Below are 23,657 nucleotides of genomic sequence, written 5' to 3'. Positions count from 1 at the left end.
CCTGATTAATCTGTATCTACCCCAGTGCCTAGAACAGTGGTTGGCCCATAGTAAACGCTTAACAAGTAATGGAATTATTATTAAAACAGACTTCATTCATTTAATCGTATCTATTGAGCACTTACTGTGTGCAGAGCACTCTACTAAGAGCTCGGGAAAGTATGATACAACAATAAACAGACACATTCCCCGCCTGTTCCTGGAAGGCCCTCCCTCCTCAAATCCGAAAGACTTTCCAAGCCTTACTGAAGACCCGCCTCCTCCCAGAGGTCTTCCCTGACTAATCCCCCCTTTTCCTCTTCTCCCTCTCCCTTCTGCGTCGTCCCGACTCGCTCCCTTCATTCATCCTCCCTCCCAACCCCACACCACTTATGACCATATCTGTCATTTCTTTATCACTATTCATGTCTGATATTCATGTCTGTCTCCCCTTCAAGACTGTAAACCCATTGTGGGTAGGGAATGTGTTTATTGTTATACTGTTATTGCTATATTATGCACTCCCAAGTGCTTAGTACAGTGCTCTGCACAAAGTAAGCGCTCAGCTGTCCTCTCCCAAGTGCTCCGCAGTCAATAAATACGACTGAATATCAGTAATGAAAAATAATCTTGGCTCAGCCTAAGTGCTTAGAACTCAGCGTTTAGAACAGTGACTGGAACGTTGTAAGCGCTTAAATACCATTATTATTATCATTATTGACTTGTCTGTACCTTCCTCTTCTGTTAAGTGGGGATTCAGTATCAGCTTGCCCTCGGCTCTGGCCTGTGAGCTTGTGAGCGTTTCGTGGGGCAGCAGAGCCCGGGTCCTGCCTTGCATCTCCCCCAGCGTCCTCTAGACTGTGAGCTCGTTGCGGGCAGGGGATGTGTCTGTTGTTTTTTGTACTCTCCCAAGCGCTTAGTAGAGTGCTGGGCACACAGTAAGCGCCCAATAAATACGACTGAATGAACGCAAGGGTCACAGCCTGGGGTGTTTCTGCAGCAGCTGTTTGTCTTGACCTAACCTGGCCCCCCTGGCTGAAGCGCGGGCCCCGCGCACCAGCCTCGGGTTCCTGTTGACTGGATTCTGGCCGCATCCCCCTCGCCTCCTTCCCGTCCTGTCTCTATGGTTACCTCAAACCTCTCTCGACAACTCTGAACTCGCCCACCATCCTGCCTCTGGCCTGGAACGCCCTCCCTCCTCAAATCTGACCGACGATTACTCTCCCCCCCCCCCGAAGCCACATCTCCTCCAAGAGGGCTTCCGTGACTAAGCCCCCCTTTCCTCTTCTCCCACTCCCTTCTGCGTCACCCTGACTCGTTCCCTTTATCCATCCCCCCTCCCAGCCCCACACCACCTAGGTCCATATCTGGAATTTATTTATTTATACTATTGTCTGTCTCTCCACCATCCAGAGTGTAAGCTCTTTGTGGACAGGGAACGTGTCTGTTTATTGTTGTACTTTACCAAACACTTATTACAGTGCTCTGCACATATTAAGCACTCAATAAATAAAATGGAATAAATGAATGAACCTTCGAGGGCTGCCAATCCTTCCCTGCCTCAAGCAGAAACTCCTCACCTTCGTCTTTAATGCAATCAGCTCTCCCCACCTACCTACCTTTACTTCTCATCCACTGTACCCCAGCCCACACGCGTTATTTTCCTAACACCAACCTACTTACTGTATCTCGATCTTCTCTCTCACACCATCGACCTCTCTCACGCCCTCCCTCCTGCCTGGACCTTACTCCTCGTCCACACGCAACAGACCACCGCTTTCCCCCCCTTCCAAGCCCTACAAAGATCACATCTCCTCCAGGAAGCCTTCCCCGACTAATCTCTCTTGTCTCCACCCTATTCCCCGCTTCCCGAGTCACCTATGCACTGGGGTGAAAACAAGCAGATCGGGTTGGAGGCAGCCCCTGACCCACCTGGGGCTCACAGTCTTAATCCCCATTTCCCAGAGAAGTGAAACCCAGAGAATTGAAGGGACTGGTCCAAGATCACACAGCAGAGAAGTGGCGGAGCTGGGATTAGAACCCAGGTCCTTCTGATTCCCAGGCCAGGGCTGTGTCCATTAAGCCAGGCTGCTTCTAAGCGCCGGGGTCGATACAAGTTTATCACATTGGACAACAGTCCCGGTCCCACATGGGGCTCACACAGTCTAAATTGGAGGAAGGAGGGTTTAACCCCCATTTTAATGCCCGGGGAGTGAAGTGACTTGCCCAAGGTCACACAGCAAAGTGGGATTAGAACTCAGGGCCCTCTGACTCCCAGGCCTAGACTCCATCCACTACATCACGCTGCTTCTCATAAGCGCCATCCGGCCCGGGGCCACCTCCCTGCTGGCCACCCCCTCGCCTCTCGAGCCACACTGGTCTGCCCGTGGATTTCACGGACCCAGGCTGCTCCTCTCTAGGGGAAAGGCTGGAGTCGGTGCTCGGGTGGGCGGCAGCAGCGCCATGTCCTCCCACCCTGCCCTCTGAGCTCGCGTCATTCTCACGTCGGCAGGTGCCCGGTCACCCCCGCCCGAGGTGTGCCAGCCTGGGAGGGCCCCAGTGGCCGGCAGATGGCCAGAGTTCCCTCCCTCCCTGGCACCAGGCTCTAGCCAAGCAATTAGCACCGGCGATGATTATGACGCATCGGCTAGCAAGGAGACCGATCCCGGGATTCGAATCGCCGCAGGATCCGAGGATGCGGCCAAGGAGGGCCGGCAAGGGCTCTCCTTCCACGGGCCGCCTCGCTCTTTTCCTAGGAGCCCCAGCGGACCGTCCCCCGGGAAAGGTTGACTCCCCGGTGAACGCGGGGGGAGGTGAGGTCTGAGATGAAGAGCCGGGGCCCGAGTCTTACAGAGCCTTACAGCCTTACAGAGGCTGGACCTCAGTTTCCTCACTGCAGCCTGGTGGATTCATGCATTCATTCATCCAATCATATTTACTGAGCGCTTACTGAGTTGCTAAGCGCTTGGGAGAGTACAACAATAAACAGACACATTCCCTGCCTACCAAGAGCTTACAGTCAGAGGTGGGGGAGACAGACATTAATGCAGAAATAAATTACAGATATGTGCATAAGTGCCGTGGTGCTAGGAAATGCTTCCCTGAGGTGTAGTGAATAGAGCACAGGCCTGGGAGTCAGAAGGTCATGGGTTCTAATCCTGCCTCCGCCACGTGTCTGCTCTGTGACCTTGGGCAAGTCACTTCACTTCTCTGGGCCTCAGTTACCTCATCTGAAAAAGGGGATTGAGACTGTGAGCCCCACGTAGGACAAGGAACTGTTTCCACCCCGATTTGGTTGAATCCACCCCTGTCTTAGTACAGTGCCTGGCAGCTAGTAAGTGCTTAACAAATACCTTAATAATAATATATAATAATTATATATAATGCTTATATATAATTATTAATTATATTATTATTATTACTACAGAAACCCAGCAGTTGCGGATAGGAGACTTCGAGCCCCTTGTGGACAGGGCCTCATCTTTCTTAAATCAATGGTATCTTTTGAGAGCTTACGTGTGTGCAGACCCCTGTACTAAGCACTTGGGAGAGCTTGAGAAGCAGTGTGGCCTCGTGGAAAGAGCACAAGCCTGGGACTCAGAGGAGCTGGGATTAGAACACAGCTCTGCTATCTGCTATGGACCTTAGGCAAATCACTTCACTTCTCTGGGCCTCAGTTCCCTCATCTGTAAAATAGAGATGAAGACTGTGAGCCCCAGGTGGGACAGGGACCCTGTCCGACCTGATTAGCTTGAATCTATCCCGGCGCTTAGGACAGTGTCCGGCACATAGTCAGTGCTTAACGAATATTAAATACGCTACAATGCGATACAAAGCAGTTCGATTCCCAGTCCCGGGCCCCGGTCCTCGTGGGATCAATAAATACCGCAGGGAGATAACGGGACCACCATGCCAGCCCCCGGGTCCGGCTCCGGGCCCAGTCCCAGGACCAGACCCGGCCATAGCCTCCGGCCCCAGCCACCAGTCCAGATCCCTTAGCCACGGAAGAGAAATAGCCAAACGCAATTCCTGCAACCGACCTGAGAAATTCCCCACACCTGCTCTTCTCAGCCCCAAAGACTCCCACCAAAAATGCCCCCTCCCCTCTGAAGATTCTCCACACCACGCCCCAAATAACACTAGCAGTAATAGGGTTTTTTTTGTTAAACGATCAATCATATTTACTGAGGGCTTTACTGTGCACAGAGCACTTTTAATAATAATAATGATGGCATTTATTACGCACTTACTATGTGCCAAGTACTGTTCTAAGCACCGGAGGTGATACAAGGTTGTCCCACATGGGGCTCACAGTCTTAATCCCCATTTTACAGATGAGGGAATTGAGACACGGAGAAATTAAGTGGCTTGCCCAAGGTCACACAGCAGACTAGCGATTGGCAGAGTACAATCTAACAGAGTTGGCAGACACGTTCCGCCCGCCCCCCAAGGACGTTACAGTCTAGAGGGGGAGATGGACATTAACGGAAATAAATCACAGAGATGGACGTGAGTGCTGTGGGGCTGATGGAGGGGCAAATGAAGGGTGAAAATACAAGTTCAAGGGCGATGCAGAAGAGAGTGGGAGAAGATGAAATGAGAGCTTAGTCAGGGAAGGCCTCTTGGAGGAGATGGTCCCTCGATAAGGCTTTGAAGTGGGGAAGAGTCATTGTCTGTCGGATTTGAAGAGGGAGGACGTTCCAGGCCAGAGGCAGGACGTGGGCGAGAGGTCGGAGGCGAGATAGATGAGATCGAGGTACGACGAGCAGGGTGGCATTAGAGGGGTAGGTTGGCAGTGTGTGGGCTGGGCTGTAGTAGGTGAGGCAGGAGGGGGGGAGGTGACTGAGTGCTGTAAAGCTTTAAATGCTTACATTGTGCCCAACACTGGGGCAGAAACAATATAAGCATATTAGATAGAGGCCCTCTCCCACGTGGGACTTGCAGCCTAAGGGGCAGGGCAAAAAAAGGCATCTTATTCTCATTTTTACAAACGAAGAATCTGTGGCAGGCAGAAGCTAGGTGACTTGCCTAAGATCACACAGCAGGCAAGGGATAATAATAACAATGTTGGTATTTGTTAAGCACTTAGTATGTGCAGAGCACTGTTCTAAGCACTGGGGTAGATTCAGGGTAATCAGGTTGTCCCACATGAGGCTCACAGTCTTAACCTCCATTTTACAGATGAGGTAACTGAGGCACAGAGAAGTGAAGTGACTCGCCCACAGTCACACAGCTGACAAGTGGCAGAGCTGGAATTCGAACCCATGACCTCTGACTCCCAAGCCCGGGCTCTTGCCACTGAGCCACGCTGCTTCTCTGGGATGGAGTCAGGACTAGAATTAATTGACATTACTTATTGAGCACTTACTGTGTGCACGGCACTGTACTAAGCGCTTGGGGGAGGACGACACAATTGAGGTGAGAGCACTCATCCCTGCCCTCAAGGATCGTAGGGCTTTACTTATTCCACTAGACCACCGTGCTGATTTTTTTTTTTTTAACAGCATTCGTTATGCACTAAGTGGCAAACACTGTTCTAAGCACTGGGGTAGATACAAATTAATTAGGTGGGACACAGTCCCTGTCCCACATGGGGCCCACCATCTAACTAAGAGGGAGAACAGGAGAACTAAGGCACACAGAAGTTAAATGATTTGCTCAAGGTCACACAGCAAGCATTTGGCAGAGCTGGAATTAGAACCCAGGTCTTCTGACTCCCAGGCCCGGGTTCTTTCCACTAAGCTACGCTGCTTTCTGTAATCTACAAGAAAGGGTAGATTTCTTTACCTTTTCTGGGATCTTTACCCACGGAAGAGAAATAGCCAAAGCATTTTCTGCAAGTGACCTGAGAAATTCGTCACACCTGCTCTTCTCAGCACCAAAGACTCCCACCAGAAACGCCCCCTCCCCTCTGAAGATTACACCACGCCCCAAATAATACTAGCAATAAAAGGGTTTTTTTGTTTAAAACAATCGATCCTATTTACTGGGCGCTTTACTGTGCACAGAGCACTTTTAATAATGATGATGAAGGTATTTGTTAAGCACTTGCTATGTGCTCACAGTCTCGATCCCCACTTCACAGATGGGGTAACTGAGGCACAGAGAGAAGTGAAGTGGCTTGCCAAGGCTCTGCGGTGTCAAGCGGCGGAGCTGGGATTAGGACCCAGGTATCCTCGCTTCCAGGACTGGGTTCCTGGTGTAGGCCAGGGAGCCAGCATAGTCTAGCGGGAAGAGTCCGGGGCTGGGAGTCAGAGGACCTGGGTTCTAATCCCGGCTCTGCCAATGGCTTGCTGTGTGATTTTAGGCGAGTCACGACTTGTCTGCGCCTCGCTTTCCTCATCTGTAAAATAGGAAAAGAACATCTGCTCCCTCTCCTACCTAGACTGTAAGCTCCAATGTGGAAAAGGGACTGTGTCCAACCTGATTAACTTGAAACTACCTCAGCGCTTAGAACAGTGCTCGACACATAATAAGTGTTTAATAAATGGCATCATTACTCATCTTATTATCCAAGGACTTTATGTGACCTTCCCTTCCCCACATAATAATAATAATAATAACGTTGGTATTTGTTAAGCGCTTACTATGTGCAGAGCACTGTTCTAAGCGCTGGGGGAGATATAGGATCATCAGGTTGTCCCACGTGAGGCTCACAGTTAATCCCCATTTTACAGATGAGGTCACTGAGGCCTAGAGAAGTTAAGTGACTTGCCCACAGTCACACGGCTGACAAGTGGCAGAGCCGGGAGTCGAACCCACGACCTCTGACTCCGAAGCCCAAGCTCTTTCCACTGAGCCACGCTGCTTCCCCTAGGCTGCCTCTAGGATACTCGATCGATTTCTCCTTCAGGAGCAGCATGGCTTAATGGATGGAGCACGGGCCTAGGAGTCAGAAGGACATGGGTTCTCATTCTAGCTCCGCCACTTGTCTGCCGGGTGGCCCTGGGCAAGTCACCTCACGGTACGTGACGACCGTGTCCAACCCGATTTGCTCGCATCCACCCCAGAGCCTGGGTCTGGCACATAGTAAGCGCTTAACAAATACCCTAATTACGATTAAAACACTGACAAAAGCCCCAAGGCCGGGCCCTGGGAGGAGTCGGGTTGAACCAGGGGGCACTTTAATAGAGAAGGCGGCGGCCCCTGGATGCTGGAAGTGTGGAATAGGCTGGGAAAGCTAGCTGAGCTTCCCCAGCTGTGATGGGCTGATTCACACGGCTTTTGAACACCCAAGTGGAACTTAACCTCCTTGGGTGGTCCCCAAGCTTGCCCTGCGCCATGCTCACCGGGCCCAACTTCACCTTGTGCCACGTCCAACCGACCCGAAGTTCACCCGGCCCCTCGATCGCCCCGTGCCATGTTCACTCAGCCGCAAGCTCGCCCTGTGCCACCTTCGCTCGGCCCCAAGCTCACCTGGCATCTGGCTCACCCAGCCCCATTTCCCAGATGTCTCTGACATCTTAGAGAAGCAGCGTGGCTCAGTGGAAAGAGCACGGGCTTGGGAGTCAGAGGTCATGGGTTCGAATCCCGGCTCTGCCGCTTGTCAGCTGTATGACTGTGGGCGAGTCACTTAACTTCTCTGGGCCTCAGTGACCTCATCTGTAAAATGGGGATTAACCGTGAGCCTCACGTGGCACAACCTGATGACCCTGTATCTACCCCAGCGCTTAGAACAGTGCTCTGCCCATAGTAAGCGCTTAACAAATACCAACATTATTATTTGACTTAAAGGGAGCAGAGGCGTTATGAAAGAGAATTCAAAGCTCAATCTCCTGAGCACACACCGAGTGCCAATCACTGCCCTAAGCACTTGGGAGAGTGCAGCAGAAATCCAATGCACAATATCTGCCCTTAAGGAGCTTAGAGACCAGTAAGATTATTTATAGGTAGAGCAGGAGAAAAAACAAGAGGCTTAAAAGGAAACAGAACAAACATATCAGGATAAAACAGCTGAAGAAAAACACTGAACGTACAAATAAATACATTCATAAATGCTGAGGACAGGGGCGGCGGATTCTCATTTGGAAAGGATTTGGAAATCGGAGAAGCAGCTTGGCCTAGCGGGAAGCGCACGGGCCTGGGAGTCAGGTGACCCGGGTCCTAATCCCAGCGTTACCGCTTGATTGCTGCGTGCCCTTGGGCAAATCACTTCACTTCTCTGGGCCTCGGTTTCAGCAACTGTAAAATGGAGCTTCAATTCCGGGCCTGGGAGTCAGGTGACCTGGGTCCAAATCCCAGCTTTACCACTTGTCTGCTGCGTGCCCTTGGGCCAATCACTTCACGTCTCTGGGCCTCGGTTTCAGCATCTGTAAAATGGAGCTTCAAGTCTCATCTCCCTTCTACTTAAACCGTGAGCCCCGTGTGGGACGGGAACTGTGTCCAACCTGATTAAACCCAACCTGATCATCTACACCAGGGCCTAGAACAGCGCTTGACACATAGTAAGTGCTTAATAAATGCCATCTTCATTATTATCATCATCCAGGGACTGGATGTGTCCTTCACTTCACCAGTCTGCCTCTAGTATACCCCGTTGGTTTCTCATTCCGACACACTGACGTCATATAATGGTATTTGTTAAGCGCTTACTACGTACCAAGGACTGTTCTAAGCACTGGGGTGGAAACAAGTTAATCGGAGTGGATGCGGTCCCTGTCCCACATGGGGCTCCCAGTCTTAATTCCCGTTTTCCAGATGAGGTAACTGAGGCCCAGAGAAGTGAAGCGACTTGCCCAAGATCACACAGCAGACACGTGACAGAGCCGGGATTAGAACCCATGGCCTCTGACTCCCAGGCCCGGGCTCTTTCCACTAGATCATACTGACGACAGCCCAGATTGGGACAGGGACTGTGTCTGACCCGATCACCGTGCATTCGCCCGACTGCTTAGCAAATAGTAAGTACTTAAATACCACGGTTATGGTTGGTCCTCCCTACTCCCCCAACCCCTAAGCATTCGAGGCTTCACGTTCTCCCAAATACTGTTTCTTCTTGGTTCCCCAGGTCTCGCTCGGCCTTTCTCTCTGCCCAGGGCTCCAAAGTTCCCAATAATAACAGGGGTATTTGTTAAGCGCTTACTATGTGCCGGGCACCGTACTAAGCGCTGGGGTGGATACGAGCAAATCGGGTTGGACATAGCTTCTGTCCCACGTGGGGCTCACAGTCTCGATCCCCACTTTACAGATGAGGTAACTGAGGCACAGAGAAGTGAAGTGGCTTGCTCAAGGTCACACAGCGGACAAGTGGCGGAGCCGGGATTAGAACGATAAACACAAGGGGAGGAAAAGAGGGGCGTGGTCTTAATTCATCTCAAGCCTTGACTTCCTAGAGGCTTCGGGGTCCGGGCAGAGTCCAGGTCCCCCAGCCCAGACTCCTCAGGGCAGGGCTCTCCTCCGGCTGATCTCCAGGCCCTTAGCAGAGCTGGGCTGGTGGGAGGTGTGGGGGTGAGGGGGGGCTCCCACCTGCTCCTCGGGGGCATACTTTACCCTGCTGCCTGGATCATTTCTCTAAAACAAAAGCTCAGTCCACTCAAGACCCTCCAGTGGTCGCCCATCCGCCTCCGCATCAAACAGAAGCTCCTCAGCGTCGGTTTTAAAGCTCTCCATCCCCTCGCCCCCTCCTACCTCCCCTGGTTGCTCTCCTACTCCAACCCAGCCCGCACACTCCGCTCCTCTAGCGCCAGCCCTCTTCTTCGATCTCGTCTATCTCCCCGCCGACCCCTTTCCCACATCCTCCCTCAGGCTTGGAATTCCCTCCCCCTCCGTAGTTCATTCATTCAATCGTATTTATTGAGCGCTTACTGTGTGCAGAGCACTGTAACTAAGCGCTTACCCCAGGCCGCCGCTCTCCCCACGTTTCCTCCAAGAGGCCTTCCCCAATTAAGCCCTCTCTTCCCCGGCTCCCTCTCCCTTTCCCTTCTGCTTCACCTAGGCTCTTGGATCTGTGACCTTTGGGCATTTGATAGGTGCCCCACCCTCAGGGGCCCCCAGCATTTATGTACATATCCATAATTTATTTATTTATATTGCTGTTTGTCTCTTCCTCTAGACTGCAAGTTGGTTGTGCGCAGGGAACGTTTCAGCCAATTTCGCTGCATTATTCTTTCCCAAGTCCTTTCCCAGGGCTAGTGGAAAGAGCCCAGGGCTGGGTGTCAGAGGACCTGGGTTCTAATCTCGGCTCTGCCACATGCCTGCTGGGTGACCCTGGGCAAGTCACTTCACTTCTCTGTGCCTCAGTTACCTCATCTGGAAAATGGGGACTTAATACCTGTTCTGCCTCATATTTAGATTGCTAGCCTTGTGTGGGACAGGGACTGTATCTGATCTGACAGCACTTATGTACCATATCTGTAATTTATTTATATTAATGTCTGCCTCCCCCCATCTGGATTGAAAACTTGTTGTGGGCAGGGAGGGTGTCTGTTTACTGTGGTATCCTCCTCTCCCAAGGGCTTCGTAGAGTGTTCTGCATACAATAAGCACTCAATAAATACGACTGAATGATGATCTCGTATCTTTTCCAATGCTTAGAACACTGCTTGACACATAGTAAGCGCTTAAAAAATACCACGATTATTAAGTGCTTAATACAGTGCCCTGCACACAGCGAACGCTCCATAAACACCAGCGACTCTCTCTTCACCCACCCCGCGCCTCGTCCCTCCCGCTCAGACCCTCCGTCCCTCCTGGGACTCCCGCCCCCTCCGCATCCGGCCACCGCCCTCCCCATCTTTAAACCCTTCTGGAAACACCTCTCCTCCAGGAAGCCTTCCCTGATCAACCCCTCATCTTCCACCCGTGCACCGCCTGCGCATTCGAGTCTTCCGTTGGGAAAGGGCCGGGGGTCCATCTTGGGCTCACCAGTCGGGGTCGGGGACAGAGGGAGGTGACCAGAAGGGAGAGGGGAGAGAGGTCGGCCGCCGGCCCCATGCCAAATGCCGGCATCAGACTCCGGGCAGCAGCCTCTGCCAGGGCTGGCTCCTCTGACGTCTGTCGGCGGAATCCAGAACATTAGGCAAGAGGAGCCAGACTGTCTTTCCGGGGGCAGATAATGTCATCAAGCTGTTTGTCAGCGCGGAGCTCTACAGCAGGCCCCAGGGATGTCCTGAAGCTCAGTCAGACTTTGGAAGAGGCCGGAAGGGAGGGAGGGAGGAAGGAAGGAAGGAAGGAAGGAAGGGCTAAAAAGCAACCGGGATTCGTCATCCCAAACTTGGTTTTATCGTTCCCTAGGATCCAGGATTCTGAGACTTCTCTCGCTCTCCATTGCAGCTAGAGCTCAGTCAGAGCTTGGGGTAGTCTAAATGGCGTTGGCAAGAAGGCAGATGAAGAAGGGCAGTTCAAACGACTGTCTGGGCATGGATGAGGGCAGCCCTGCCGGGAGGCAGGAAGATGGAGTTGATGGTTCTGGACCTCTGAGTTGGGGCACTGGGGAAATTATGTCAATCTGTGGTATTTATGGAGTATTTACGGTATTTATCGAGTTGCTCGGTACTACTAAGCCCCTGGGAGAGCCCCTCGGGGATGTCAGAAGACACAATCACTACCCCCAAGGAGATTACAGTCCAGCGAATTGAGGTTAGGAGGAAAAGAGTGCTTTGGGAGATTGTGAATACTACACAGCAAGGTGTTTCCCGGCCAGAGCTCAGTAGGAAAGCAAGCACACATAATAAGAATAACTGTGGTACTTGTTAAGTGCTTACTATGGGCCAAGCACTACTCTAAGCACTGGGGTAGATACAGGTTAATCAGGTTGGACACAGTCCCTGTCCCACACTGAGCTCACACTCGATCCCCATTTTTACAGAAGAGAGATGGGCTACCTCTTCCTTCCCCCCACCCCTCCACCCCCATCTTCACCATGGATAACAATAATAATAATTATGGTATTTGTTACGCGCTTACTATGTTCCGGGCACCTACTAAGCGCTGGGGTGGATACAAGCAAACTGGGTCAGACAGAGTCCCTGTCCCATGTGGGGCTCACGGTCTCGTTCCCCATTTTACAGAGGAGGGAACGGAGGCCCAGAGAGGTGAAGTGACTCGCCCAAGGTCGCGCAGCAGACGAGCGGCAGAGCGGGGATTAAAACCCACGACCTTCCGACTTCCAGGCCCGGGCTCTATCCGCTAGGCCATGCTGCGTCTAAATGGAGCCCCTATTTTTCCCCTCCCTCGGAAATTCTCCAGTCAGCCAGGGCGGCTTACCTCTTTTGGCCTGTTTTCCCACAATCCTCCATCTCCCAGCCTACGATGGCCCAATTAGCCGCTACCGTTGTCTTGGCAACTGTACAGGAAAAGCTTGCTGCTTTCTAGACTTCGGCAATCATCCCCCCCCCCCCCAACCTCTCCCATGACAGGCACAAAATGTTTCTCTTCCCGTAAGAAGCCAGGCTCCTGGTTCTTGCTGCTGCCCACCCTCAGGGCTGCAACGTCAGCCTCGGGGTTAGCGGTCGGCAGCGAGGAAAATGGATCCGGTCAAATGGTGGAAGCGTCCTTTCGGATGGGACTCCCCCACCCCCAACACCTCAGCCAGGAGAGGATCTATCCAGGACGTAAAGTCTGCTGATTTGTGGAACCCAGGTAAGGTTTCCAAACAGAGAGATGAAGGAGTGTGTCAAACACACCTACGTCCAGCCACTGGGTTTTTCCTGTACTTTGAATCATTTCTCTCGGGCATCAGATGCAGCCCCCACGACGCGCCCCAATTCAGCATTTCTGATTTTTGCTTTTCAATCCCGAAGTCGGGATCTGCTGGGTGGAATGTGGTTTGGAAAGCCAAACAGAGAACCTGGAGTCCCAGGTCTTGTTTGCACATATACACACGACATCATCCTCTCCCGATCATTTCCTCATCTCGTGGCTTGTTTTTCCTCCCGGGGGGTTGGAGGCGGGGGTGTAAAATGGATCCAAATGCAGTCAAGTCCTTCCGGGGCTCCCCCAGGGACACCCCCCCCACCCCAAGGCTCGGCCATTGCACTTCATTCATTCATTCAGTCAGTCGCATTTACTGAGCACAGAGCACTGTACTAAACACTTGGAATTCAGCAATAAAGAGAGACAATCCCTGCCCACGGCACCTTCAGGAAGGGGGACAGTGAGGCATCTCTAAGCCCCGAGACAGAGTTGACCTGGAGGTTTCCCCTCCGGACCGGAGAAACTGAGTCAGTCGTGACGGTCCAGAGGTCCCGAATTTGTCCTTGTGACTCACAGTTTGTCGGCCCGGGAGACGAGCCTCTTTCCTCACCCCTCTCCCGGGGACATCGGGAATAGGCTATTTACCCACATACGCAAACACATACGAGCAGATTATAAGGCAAGATCATACGGGCGGGTCACTTCACTCCTCTGGGCCTCAGTTCCCTCATCTGTCCAATGGGGATGAAGACCCGTGAGCCCCACGTGGGACAACCTGATGACCTTGTATCTCCCCCAGCGCTTAGAACAGTGCTTGGCACATAGTAAGCGCTTAACAACTGCCATCATCACGAATACAGAGAGTGTGGCTTAGAGTATAGAGCCCGGGCCTGGGAGCCAGAAGGTCACCGGTTCTAATCCCACCCCCGCCACGTGTCTGCTGCGTGACCTTGGGCGAGTCGCTTCACTTCTCTGGGCCTCAGTTCCCTCATCTGGAAAATGGGGATTAAGAGTGTGGGAGCCCCACGTGGGCCGGGGACTGGGTCCGCCCTAACCTCTACCCAACCCCAGCGCTCGGCACGCAGTAAGGGTTTAAGTAGTACGACGATTTGGAGAAGCCGCCCGCCGGTCGTGAGTTCACCTGGGCAGGTGTGTCGGTCGAAAGGCCGACGTGGACCAGCCAAAAGACCGTTCCTCGTTGCTGGCATACGCTGGGCCAGGCCCAGCCCCGGCAGGGGTGGGCGGAGGGTTTCCGGGCTGATGCCCCCCAAATTTTCAGTCCGGGGCTCCCCCATCTCACCGGCTCCGCCCTTCCCAGTCAGCTTCGGCTCCCGGGCTGGGGTCACCTGGTGGGAGGCGGTCTTGGGGGCCTCGAGCCCCGCCGGCTCCCACCTGAGCCCCCCAGCTGGGGGTGGTCATTTTGTCACTCATTCAACCGCATTTACGGAGCCCTTACTGCGCGCGGAGCACTGGCCTAAGCGTTCGGAAACTACAAGTCATTCACTCAGCCGTATTTATTGAGCGCTTCCTGGGTGCAGAGCACTATACTAAGCGCTCGGGGGGTACGATTCATTCGTTCGCTCATATGTATGGAGCCCTCAGTGGGAGAGGAGCCCTGGACTAAGCGCTGGAAAACTCCAATTCATTCATTCAACCGTATTTAGGGAGGGCTTCTTGGGCGCAGAGCACTATAGTAAGCGCTCGGAGAGTACAATTCATTCAGTCATATGTATGGAGCCCTTAGTGGGTGCAGAGCGCTGGACTAAGCGCTGGGAAACTCCAATTCATTCCCTCATCCGTATTTAGGGAGGGCCTACTGGGTGCAGAGCGCTGGACTAAGCGCTGGGAAACTCCACTTCATTCCTTCTATCGTATTTAGGGAGGGCCTTCGGGGCGCAGAGCGCTGGACTAAGCGGTCGGGGAGTACGAGGCGTTCATTCAACCGTATTCCTGGAGCAATTAGAGCGTGCAGAGCGCTGCGCTAAGCGCTCGGTGAGTCGAAGCCATGGATTCAGTCGTCTTTACGGAGCGCTTAGTGGGTGCGGGGCGCAGGGCTAAGCGTTCGCTAAGCACGATTCGGCAAGAGAGGGAGGGGGACAGGCCCCGCTCAACAACGGGCTCGGGGGGAGGGGGACGGTGCCGGGCCGGGCCGAGCCCCCCCATCCCCGCCCCCGGGGCCCCCGCCCCTCCCTCCCCCACGGCGGCTGACCACGGCAGCCGGTGGCCCTTAGGCGGGGCGGGCGCGCCGTCCCCGTCCGCCCCCGGGGCTCCCCGGGCTGGGTGGGGTCCGTCCGGTACCTGTGCGGGCGGCGGCGGCGAGGAGGAGGCGGAGGAGGAGCGGGGGCAGCAGCAGGACGAGGAGCAGGAGGGCGGGCGGCCGCGGCATGCTTCACCACCGCCGCCGCCGCCGCGGGGACATGGCCCCCGGGGCCCCACCCGCCGCGCCGCACACCGGGGGGATGCCCGGGACGGACGGACGGACGGATGGATGGATGGACGGATGGACGGATGGATGGACGGATGGATGGACGGATGGACGGACGGGCCGCTGCGGCAAGGTGCAGGAGGCGTAGTCACCGCCGGGCCGAGCAGAGCCGGTCAACGACGCCAAGGAGGCCGGGGGAGGGGGGGAGGGAGGGAGGGAGGGAGGGAGGGAGAGGAGGAGGGGGCGGGGCCAGCGGGAATCCGGGACAAGCCCCGCCCACCGCCCCGCCCCTCGCCCCCAAGCCCCGCCCACCTCCAAACCCCCGCCCTCCTCCGGACCCGCCCCGCTTACAAGCCCCGCCCCCTCCCGCGCCCTAAGAATAATAATGTTGGTATGGGTTAAGCGCTTACTATGTGCGGAGCGCTGTTCTAAGCGCTGGGGGGAGATACAGGGGAATCAGGTTGTCCCACGTGAGGCTCTCGGTCTTCATCCCCATATTACAGATGAGGTCACTGAGGCCCAGAGAAGTGAAGTGACTCGCCCACGGTCCCACGGCTGACAAGCGGCAGAGCCGGGAGTCGAACTCACGACCTCTGACTCCCAAGCCCAGGCTCTTTCCTCTGGGCCACGCGGCTTCCCCCCGTCCTGCCCTCCCTCCCTCGAAGCCCCGCCCCCTACAAACCCCGCCCCCTTCTGACCACGCCCACCCGAAGCCCCTCCCTCCCGCCGGCCCCGCCCACCCTGAAGCCCCGCCTGAAGCGGCCTGGAGGGTCCCTGTCCAGTTGGGCCATTGAGGCCCGAGAGGTGGTGGCCTTAGTGCGGTCCTTTCCGTTCTCCAACATTCAGCCTCTCTCCGGTCAACCGGGGAGAGCAGCCCACGCTGCCGCCATCCTTCATCCCATCCTTCTACAGCTCCCTCCTCACGACGCCCCCGGTAACCATAACGATCAATAATAATGTCGGTATTGTTATGCGCAGAGCACCGTTCTGAGCGCTGGGGGAGATACAGGATCATCAGGTGGTCTCACAGATAATCCCCATTTTACAGATGAGGTCGCTGAGGCACAGAGAAGTGAAGCGACCGGCCCGCGGTCACACAGCTGACAAGTGGCAGAGCTGGGATTCGAACCCCTGACCATCCTTTTACAGCTCCCTCCTCGCGACGCCTCCGGTAATAATATCGATTAATAATAATGTTGGCATTTGTTAAGCGCTTACTATGCGCAGGGCACCGTTCTAAGCGCTGGGGGGGGGGGATACAGGGTCATGAGGCGGTCCCACGTGAGGCTCACTGTCTTAACCCCCATTTTACAGATGAGGTCACTGAGGCCCAGAGAAGTGAAGCGACTGGCCCGCGGTCACACAGCTGACAAGTGGCAGAGCCGGGATTCGAACCCGTGACCTCTGACTCGCAAGCCCGGGCTCTTGCCGCTGAGCCACGCTGCTTCTCAATAGTCGTCATTCGTCATTAATAAGGATTAATAATGATGGTGTCTGTGAAGCGCTCACTCTGTGCCCAGCACCGTTCTAAGCGCTGGGGTGGATATAAGGTCATCAGGCGGTCCCACGGGGGGGCTCACAGTCTTCATCCCCACTTTACAGATGAGGTCACTGAGGCTTTGAAGGTGGAGAATCTGTCCAGCCCGTTTCGCTTGAATCTACCCCAGTGCTCAGTACAGTGCCTGGCACATAGTAAGCGCTTAGGAAATGTATATAGCTGTCATCTATTTATATTAATGTCTGTCCCCCGCCGGCCCCTCTGGACTATAAGCTCGTTTTGGGCAGGGAAAGTGTCTGTTTATTGTTAGTGTACTTTCCCAAGCGCTTAGTACAGTGCTCTGCACCCTGTAAGCACTCCATAAATATAATGATAATAATGGTAATTATCAAAAGCAGCGTGGCTTAGTGGAAAAAGCCCGGGCAGAGGACGCGGCTTCTCATCCCGGCTCCGCCGCTCGTCTGCTGGGTGACCTTGGGCGAGTCACTTCACTTCTCTGGGCCTCAGTGACCTCCTCTGGAAAATGGGGATGAAGACTGTGAGCCCCAGGTGGGCCAACCTGATCACCTTGTATCTACGCCAGTGCTTAGAACAGGGCTCGGCACATAGTAAGCACTTAATACCACTATTATCATGTGCCGAGCCCTGTTCTAAGCACTGAGATGGATACAAGGTAATCAAGGCGGGGGACGGGCAAGCTGCTTTCTGCAAACGGGCAAGGACCATATCCAATCTCCACCTCTCTAGTCTCTCCTAGCGTCTAGTACGGTGCTCTGCACACAGTAAGCACTTAATGAACACCATTTCTACCACACAGAGTTCAGTGATGGTGTCTCCCGTCGAGAGCGATGGATGAAGCTCGGTCGTGAGCAGTACAAGCGACCGACGCTCTCGACGGTTTTTACGTACTGTCTCCCTGCCGTAGATTGTGAAGTGTGTGGAGGACAGATCGTGTCCTTGTTGGCACCAAGGACAAGCAACTAATTAGTCAGTAGTACAGTCCGTTCGGCTGGGAGTCGGGTTTTCACTTTGTGTTTCGGTTAGAGGGCTATATTTGATATTCACCCCAACCCCCCACCTACCTATCTTTAAATTCTATATTAAAAATGACTTATTTATTCGCCTTAACGCCCGTCTCCCCCTCAGGACCCTAAGCTCGTTAGGAGCAGGGAGAGCGTCTGCCGGTTCTGTTCCCGAGCGCTTAATACAGCGCTCTGCACGTAATTGGGGCTCAAGAAACACAACTGATCGATTGACGACAGAATTCAACACGCAAGTCGGCACGAATAGAACCGGCTAGGAAGAAATTGTTACGGAAGCATCGGGGAGTCTGGTCGCACAAAGTTGTGAAGAGCGCAATATGGTTTTATTTGAAAACTATCTACCAACTCCATTGTATCGTACTCTCCCCAGCGCTCACGATAGCCGCTCAACAAATACCGCTGATGGATTATTCGATTATTATTGTTGATAACTGTGGCATTTAAGAGCTTACTATGTGTCAAACACTGTGCTAAGCGCTAGGGTAGATACAAGGTAATCAGAACCCACATGGGGCTCATATTCAAAGTAGAAAGGAGCACCGGGATTAGAACCCAGGTCTTCTGACTTGCAAGCCATGTTGCTTCTCCAGTCTTTAACTTCTCGCTCTCCAAAGACCGATTCCCCACTACTTTCAAACACACCCACTTACATCTCCTATCCCACAAAACCGTCCCCTGACCCCACGGCTCCCTCCAGTTCCAGTTCCCTCCGCTCCATCTCCCTCCTACCGTCCCTCTCCCAAATCCTTGAGGGAATTGTCTATACCCGATACCTCCACTTCTTCTTCTCTAATTCTCTCCTGGACCCCTTGAAATATAACTTCCACCCCCTTCGCTCCATTAAAACCGTTGACCCCAAAGTCACCGATGGCCTCGTCCTTGCCAAATCCAACGGCCTCTACTTCATCCCAATCCTCCTCGACCTCTCAGCTGCCTCCGACACTGTGGTCCGCCCCCTTCTCCCGCAAACCTTATCCAACCTCGGCTTCACCGACACCATCCTCTCCCGGTCCCCCTCCTATCTCTCGGGCCTCTCACTCTCTTTCGCGGGTCCCTCCCGTGCATCCCACCCCCTAATCGTGGGGGTCCCTCAAGGTTCAGTCCTGGGTCCCCTTTCATTTTCCATCCTACACCTTGGAGAACTCATTCGCTCCCACGGCTTCAACGACCACCCCAATGCGGATGATTCCCAAATCTCCACCTCCAGCCCTGATCCATTAGACTTGTAAACCCGTCAGTGGGCAGGGATTGTTTATATCTGTTGCCGAACTGTACGTTCCAAACGCTTAGTACAGTACTGTGCACACAGTAAGCGCCCGATGAATACGATTGAATGAATATCTCTCCCTCTCTGCAGTCTCGCATCTCCTTCGAGACATCTCAACACGTCCAAACCCCAACATGTCCAAAACCCATCTCCTCATCTTCCCGCCCAGACCCTCTTCTCCCTCAAACCTTCCCATCGCTGTTGCCGATTTGTACATTCCAAGCGCTTAGTACAGTGCTCTGCACATAGCAAGCGCCCAATAAATACTATTGAATGAATCACCATCCTCCCAGTCTCACAGGCCCACAACTTCGCCATTACCCTTATTACTATTATCAGTGACAATAACGATGCTAATAAGTGTATTTGTTAAGCACTTGGTCTGCGCCTCGTAATGGGTGGATACGAGGTAATCAGGCGAAATCCAGTCCCGGTTCCCCACGGGGCTCGTGGTCCGAGGGAGGGCAGGTATTGAATGCTCATGTATAGATGATTAAATACCGCTGATTGATTGATTCATTTCTTAATGGATGGATTGACTGGTTGACTGATTGATGGGGGAAGCTGGTAGAGGGCCTTGAAGCCCGTGGCAAGTCGTTTGGGCTTGAGATGAAGGGAAAGAGGCCACAGGCCTTTCGCGTGGGGCTGTTCGGCGCAAGGCCTCCCTACTGCCACCAGGGGGCGGGAGCGCGCCGCCGGCAGAACGTGTGTCGGGCGCCTGCCCCCTACTGCCACCAGGGGGCGTCTGTCCGTCCGCCAGCCTGGGGCGGCCGGGCGTCTGCACCTTGGCGCCACCAGGGGGCGCGAGCAACCCGCAGGCAGAATGTAATAATAATAATGTTGGTATTTGTGAAGCGCTTACTATGTGCAGGGCACTGTTCTAAGCGCTGGGGGAGATCCAGGGTCATCAGGATGTCCCACGTGAGGCTCACGGTTAATCCCCATTTTCCAGCTGAGGTCACCGAGGCACAGAGAAGTGACCGGCACCCAGCTAAGTGGTAGAGCGGAATTCGAACCCATGACCTTTGCCTCCCAAGCCCGGGCTCTTGCCACCGAGCCAGGCTGTGTGGGGCGGCCGCCTAATCGGACCCCCCTCGACCTGGCAGCACCAACTTCGAGCACCTGGCAGAGCAGGCCTAAGTGCTCTTGGCCTCATCCTGGTCCTCAGTTCTTGGCCTCCACTTGCTGCGCCGTTCTGGCTCCTCCCTGGCTCGGTGCTCTCAGCCTCACCCCCGAACAGTGCTCTTGGCCTCTCCCCGGTCCAGTGCTCTTGACTTAGGAGGGAGCAGTAGAAGTCAGAGAATAGACTTGAGCACCTTTTACTTTCCTCTTCCTTCTCCCCTCCTTCATTCATTCATTCAATAGTATTTATTGAGTGCTTACTACTACTACTAATGATGTTGGTATTTGTTAAGCGCTTACTATGTGCCGAGCACTGTTCTAAGCTCTGGGGTAGATACAGGGTCATCAGGTTGTCCCACGTGAGGCTCCCAGTTAATCCCCATTTGACAGATGAGGTCACGGAGGCACAGAGAAGTGAAGTGACTCGCCCACAGTCACGCAGCTGACAAGTGGCAGAGCAGGGATTCGAACCCATGGCCTCTGACTCCCAAGCCCAGGCTCTTTCCACTGAGCCATGCACTGTACTAAGCACCTGGAACGTACAAATCCGTAACAGACACAGTCCCTGCCCTTTGACGGGCTTACAGTCCTTTCTTCCTCCATGTTTCTCTTCTCTTTTTCACCCTGTACTTCTTATGGCTAGGCCTAATTCTTAGAGGATCCCATACAATATGCCTTCATTCAGTAGTATTTATTGAGCGCTTACTATGTGCAGGGCACTGTGCCGAGCGCTCGGAACGTACAATTCGGCAACGGATAGAGACCATCCCCGCCCAGTGACGGGCTCACAGTCTCCACGGGGGAGACGGACAGCAAAGCAAAACAGAACAAAACATCATCAAGATCAATAGAATCAAGGGGATGTACAGCTCATTAACAAAATAAAGAGGGTAATAAATAATATATACAAACGAGCACAGTGCTGAGGGGAGGGGAAGGGGGAAGAGCAGAGGGTGGGACGGGGGAGGGGGAGCGGAGAGAAAGGGGGGGGCTCAGTCTGGGAAGGCCTATAGGATCCTATACAATCCTCAATATGACCCCATATACAGTCCCTGTTCCGCATGGGGTTCACAAGTCTAGGGTATAGGAATAAATCCCCATTTTATAGGTTAGGAAACTGAGGCACGGAGTTCAGTGCCTTGTCCAAGGTCAAAGAGCAGGCGGGTGGCGTTAGAAGCTCCCCAGTTCCCGGTTTGCAAAAATTATATTGATAAGTCATGATAAAGATGATAATTATGGTATCTGTTAGGCAGTTATTACTGTTATTACTGCTGTGGAGTTGATTGAGGGCTGCAGCCTGGTGGTGTGAACTCGACGGTGGGGGGCTCAGGAGGAAAAGGGAGTCGAGTTCAGTGAAGGGGACTGTGTTAAAGCAGCGTAGCTTAGTAGAAAAAGCCCGGGCCTGGGAGTCAGAGGTCGTGGGTTCTAATCCCGGCTCCACCGCTTGTCAGCTGTGTGACTTTGGATAAGTCACCTCACCTCTCTGGGCCTCAGTGAGCTCATCTGGAAAATGGGGATGAAGACTGTGAGCCCCACGTGGGACAACCTGATCACCTTGTATCTACCCCAGCGCTTAGAAGAGTGCTTGGCATATAAAAACCGATGAACAAAAACCATTATTATTATTAAAAGTATCGACTTGCGCATTAAGAGCGGTTGGGTTGGGTTGCGAATCAACGTAGTCTAGTGGAAAGAGCACGGACTTGGGAGTCAGAAGGCCCTGGGTTCTTAACTTCACCGTGCCTCAGTTCCCCCATCTGCAAAATGGGGATTTCAATATCTGTTGGGTATTTTTTATGATTTTGTTAAGCATTTACTATGTGCCAGGCACTGTGCTAAGCACTGGGGCGGATACAAGCAAATCGGATAGGACACGGTCCCTGTTCCATGTGGGGCTCACAGTCTTAATCCCCATTTACAGACGAGGTAACCGTGGCCCAGAGAAGTAAAGTGACTTGCCCAAGGCCACACAGCAGACAAATGGCAGAGCCGGGACTAGAACCCAGGTCCTCCCCACTCCCAGGCCCGAGGCCACGCTGCTTCTTCCATGCCGTTCTCCCTCATACTTACACAGGGAATCCCTAAATGGGAACATCCCAGCGCTTAGTACAGTGTTCGGCATATAATAAGCACTTTAGAAATACCACAATTTATTATTATTATGTTGGGAGACCAAATCAGGCATGATGGTTTGGGAAAACTGGAGGGGGTTAAAAGATCGCAAGTCTCTATGGAGGGTGAGGAGTTTGGTGAAGAGGGGATGTGGGGGAGAGAAGGGCGGGTCAGGGGGTTGGGGTTGGAGAGAGGGATTTCAGAGAGGGTGAATTTAGAGTGACGAGGGGTGATGAGATAGAGCCTGGGGCCGAGGTGGCCAGTGGTGAGGTGCGGTGGAGCAGGAGGTGGGAGAGGTGGAAGGGCGAGAGGAACCGACCGCTGGAAAGCCGTCGGGAACTTCCACGTGGAATTCGAAGTGCCCGAGAATCAAAGTAAGGACGGAGAGGGAGAGGGCGAAAAGGAGAAGGGGTGGCGAAGTTTCTGACAGAAGCCTCAGAGCTCCCCTGCTAGGGAGGAGGGGGTGGATTTTTTTTCTCCCAGTGTAGATTTCCTAGGCAGAAGTGTTTAGTTCTGGTTGCCCTCAATGGCGGAGCCTGACCCAGTTTAACAATGTTGTAAAACTGCCTGGATTCGGGGGGTGGGGAGAGAAAGGGGGGGAGTCCTCTCCTCGGCTACTGACCGGCTCCTCTCTGGAAATACCCTCCCACCGTTCCCCTGGCAACTCCCAAAGGCATCTGGGAATCCCTTGGATTTTGCAAGATACAAGTCCTCACGGGCCCAGGCAGCCGAACCTCCGAAATGGCTGCGGGCAAACTGGTTTCGGGGGGTCCTCACAGCCCCCCTCGCCCCGCCCCGATCCCGGGGACAAAGGGCAGACGGGCTGGGGATTAAGGAAGGCTAATCCAGCAGTTTGGAGTTTAATCGTTCCAGCGAATGATGCCAGTTGGATCTGGCCCCCATTCAGAAGTTTTCTTGTTCTCCCCTCCCTACTTTTTACGGAGGGGCAGTCGGAGAGTTTAGCAGTGCCAGCCGCCACCCCTGAACCCAACTGTGTCCGGGCTCGCCCCGTTCAGAAGAGCGAAGTACGTTGGCAGGGAGGGTTGTGAATTCCCACAGGAACCAGCCCGAGGCCTCTCACAACAGGGAGCGGCGCGGTGTAGTGAATAGAGCCCGGGGCCTGAGAGTCAGAAGGTCATGGGTTCTAATCCCCGTTCCACCACTTGTCTGCTGTGTGACTGTAAGCTCATCGTGGGCAGGGAATGTATCTGTTATATTGTACTTTCCCAAGCGCTTAGTACTGTGCTCTGCACCAAGTAAGGGCTCAATAAGTCCGACCGACCGAGGCGACTTGTCCCAGGTCACACGCCAGGCACGTGGCAGAGCCGGGGTTTGAACCCAGGTCTCCTGAGTCCCGGCTCCGTGCTCTCGCTCGGCCACCCTGGTTCCGGAAAGTTTTCATCAAGCAGGGAAGAGGAGACAAAAGAAGAGAGCGAACAGCAGCGGGCTCTGAGGCCTGGCAGCGGAGTGAGACAGGGTTGAGAAATAAGGTGGCCTCATGTAGCCCATAGAGGGGGGAAAAAAAAGTCAGGCCTGCCTCCCGATTTGTTCAGGAAAACTTTTATTACAAACATTTTT

At 53.8% G+C, this 23,657-nt stretch overlaps 1 protein-coding gene across 1 annotated transcript in view; it reads right to left on the bottom strand.

The window, feature by feature from the left end:
• NPDC1 (neural proliferation, differentiation and control 1) overlaps nucleotides 1–15,234 on the bottom strand; it is a 40,328-nt gene extending 25,094 nt beyond the window's left edge. The window contains exon 1 of the mRNA XM_029054424.1: nucleotides 14,911–15,234. Within this exon, the coding sequence (XP_028910257.1) occupies nucleotides 14,911–14,998 (88 nt within the window). The 5' untranslated portion in view covers nucleotides 14,999–15,234. The remainder of the gene's footprint in view (nucleotides 1–14,910) is intronic.
• Nucleotides 15,235–23,657: the final 8,423 nt, after the last annotated feature.

The sequence above is a fragment of the Ornithorhynchus anatinus genome, chromosome X4 (assembly GCF_004115215.2).
Source record: "Ornithorhynchus anatinus isolate Pmale09 chromosome X4, mOrnAna1.pri.v4, whole genome shotgun sequence".
In the NCBI taxonomy this organism is placed as follows: domain Eukaryota; kingdom Metazoa; phylum Chordata; class Mammalia; order Monotremata; family Ornithorhynchidae; genus Ornithorhynchus; species Ornithorhynchus anatinus.
This window is presented reverse-complemented; position numbering and strand designations above follow the sequence as displayed.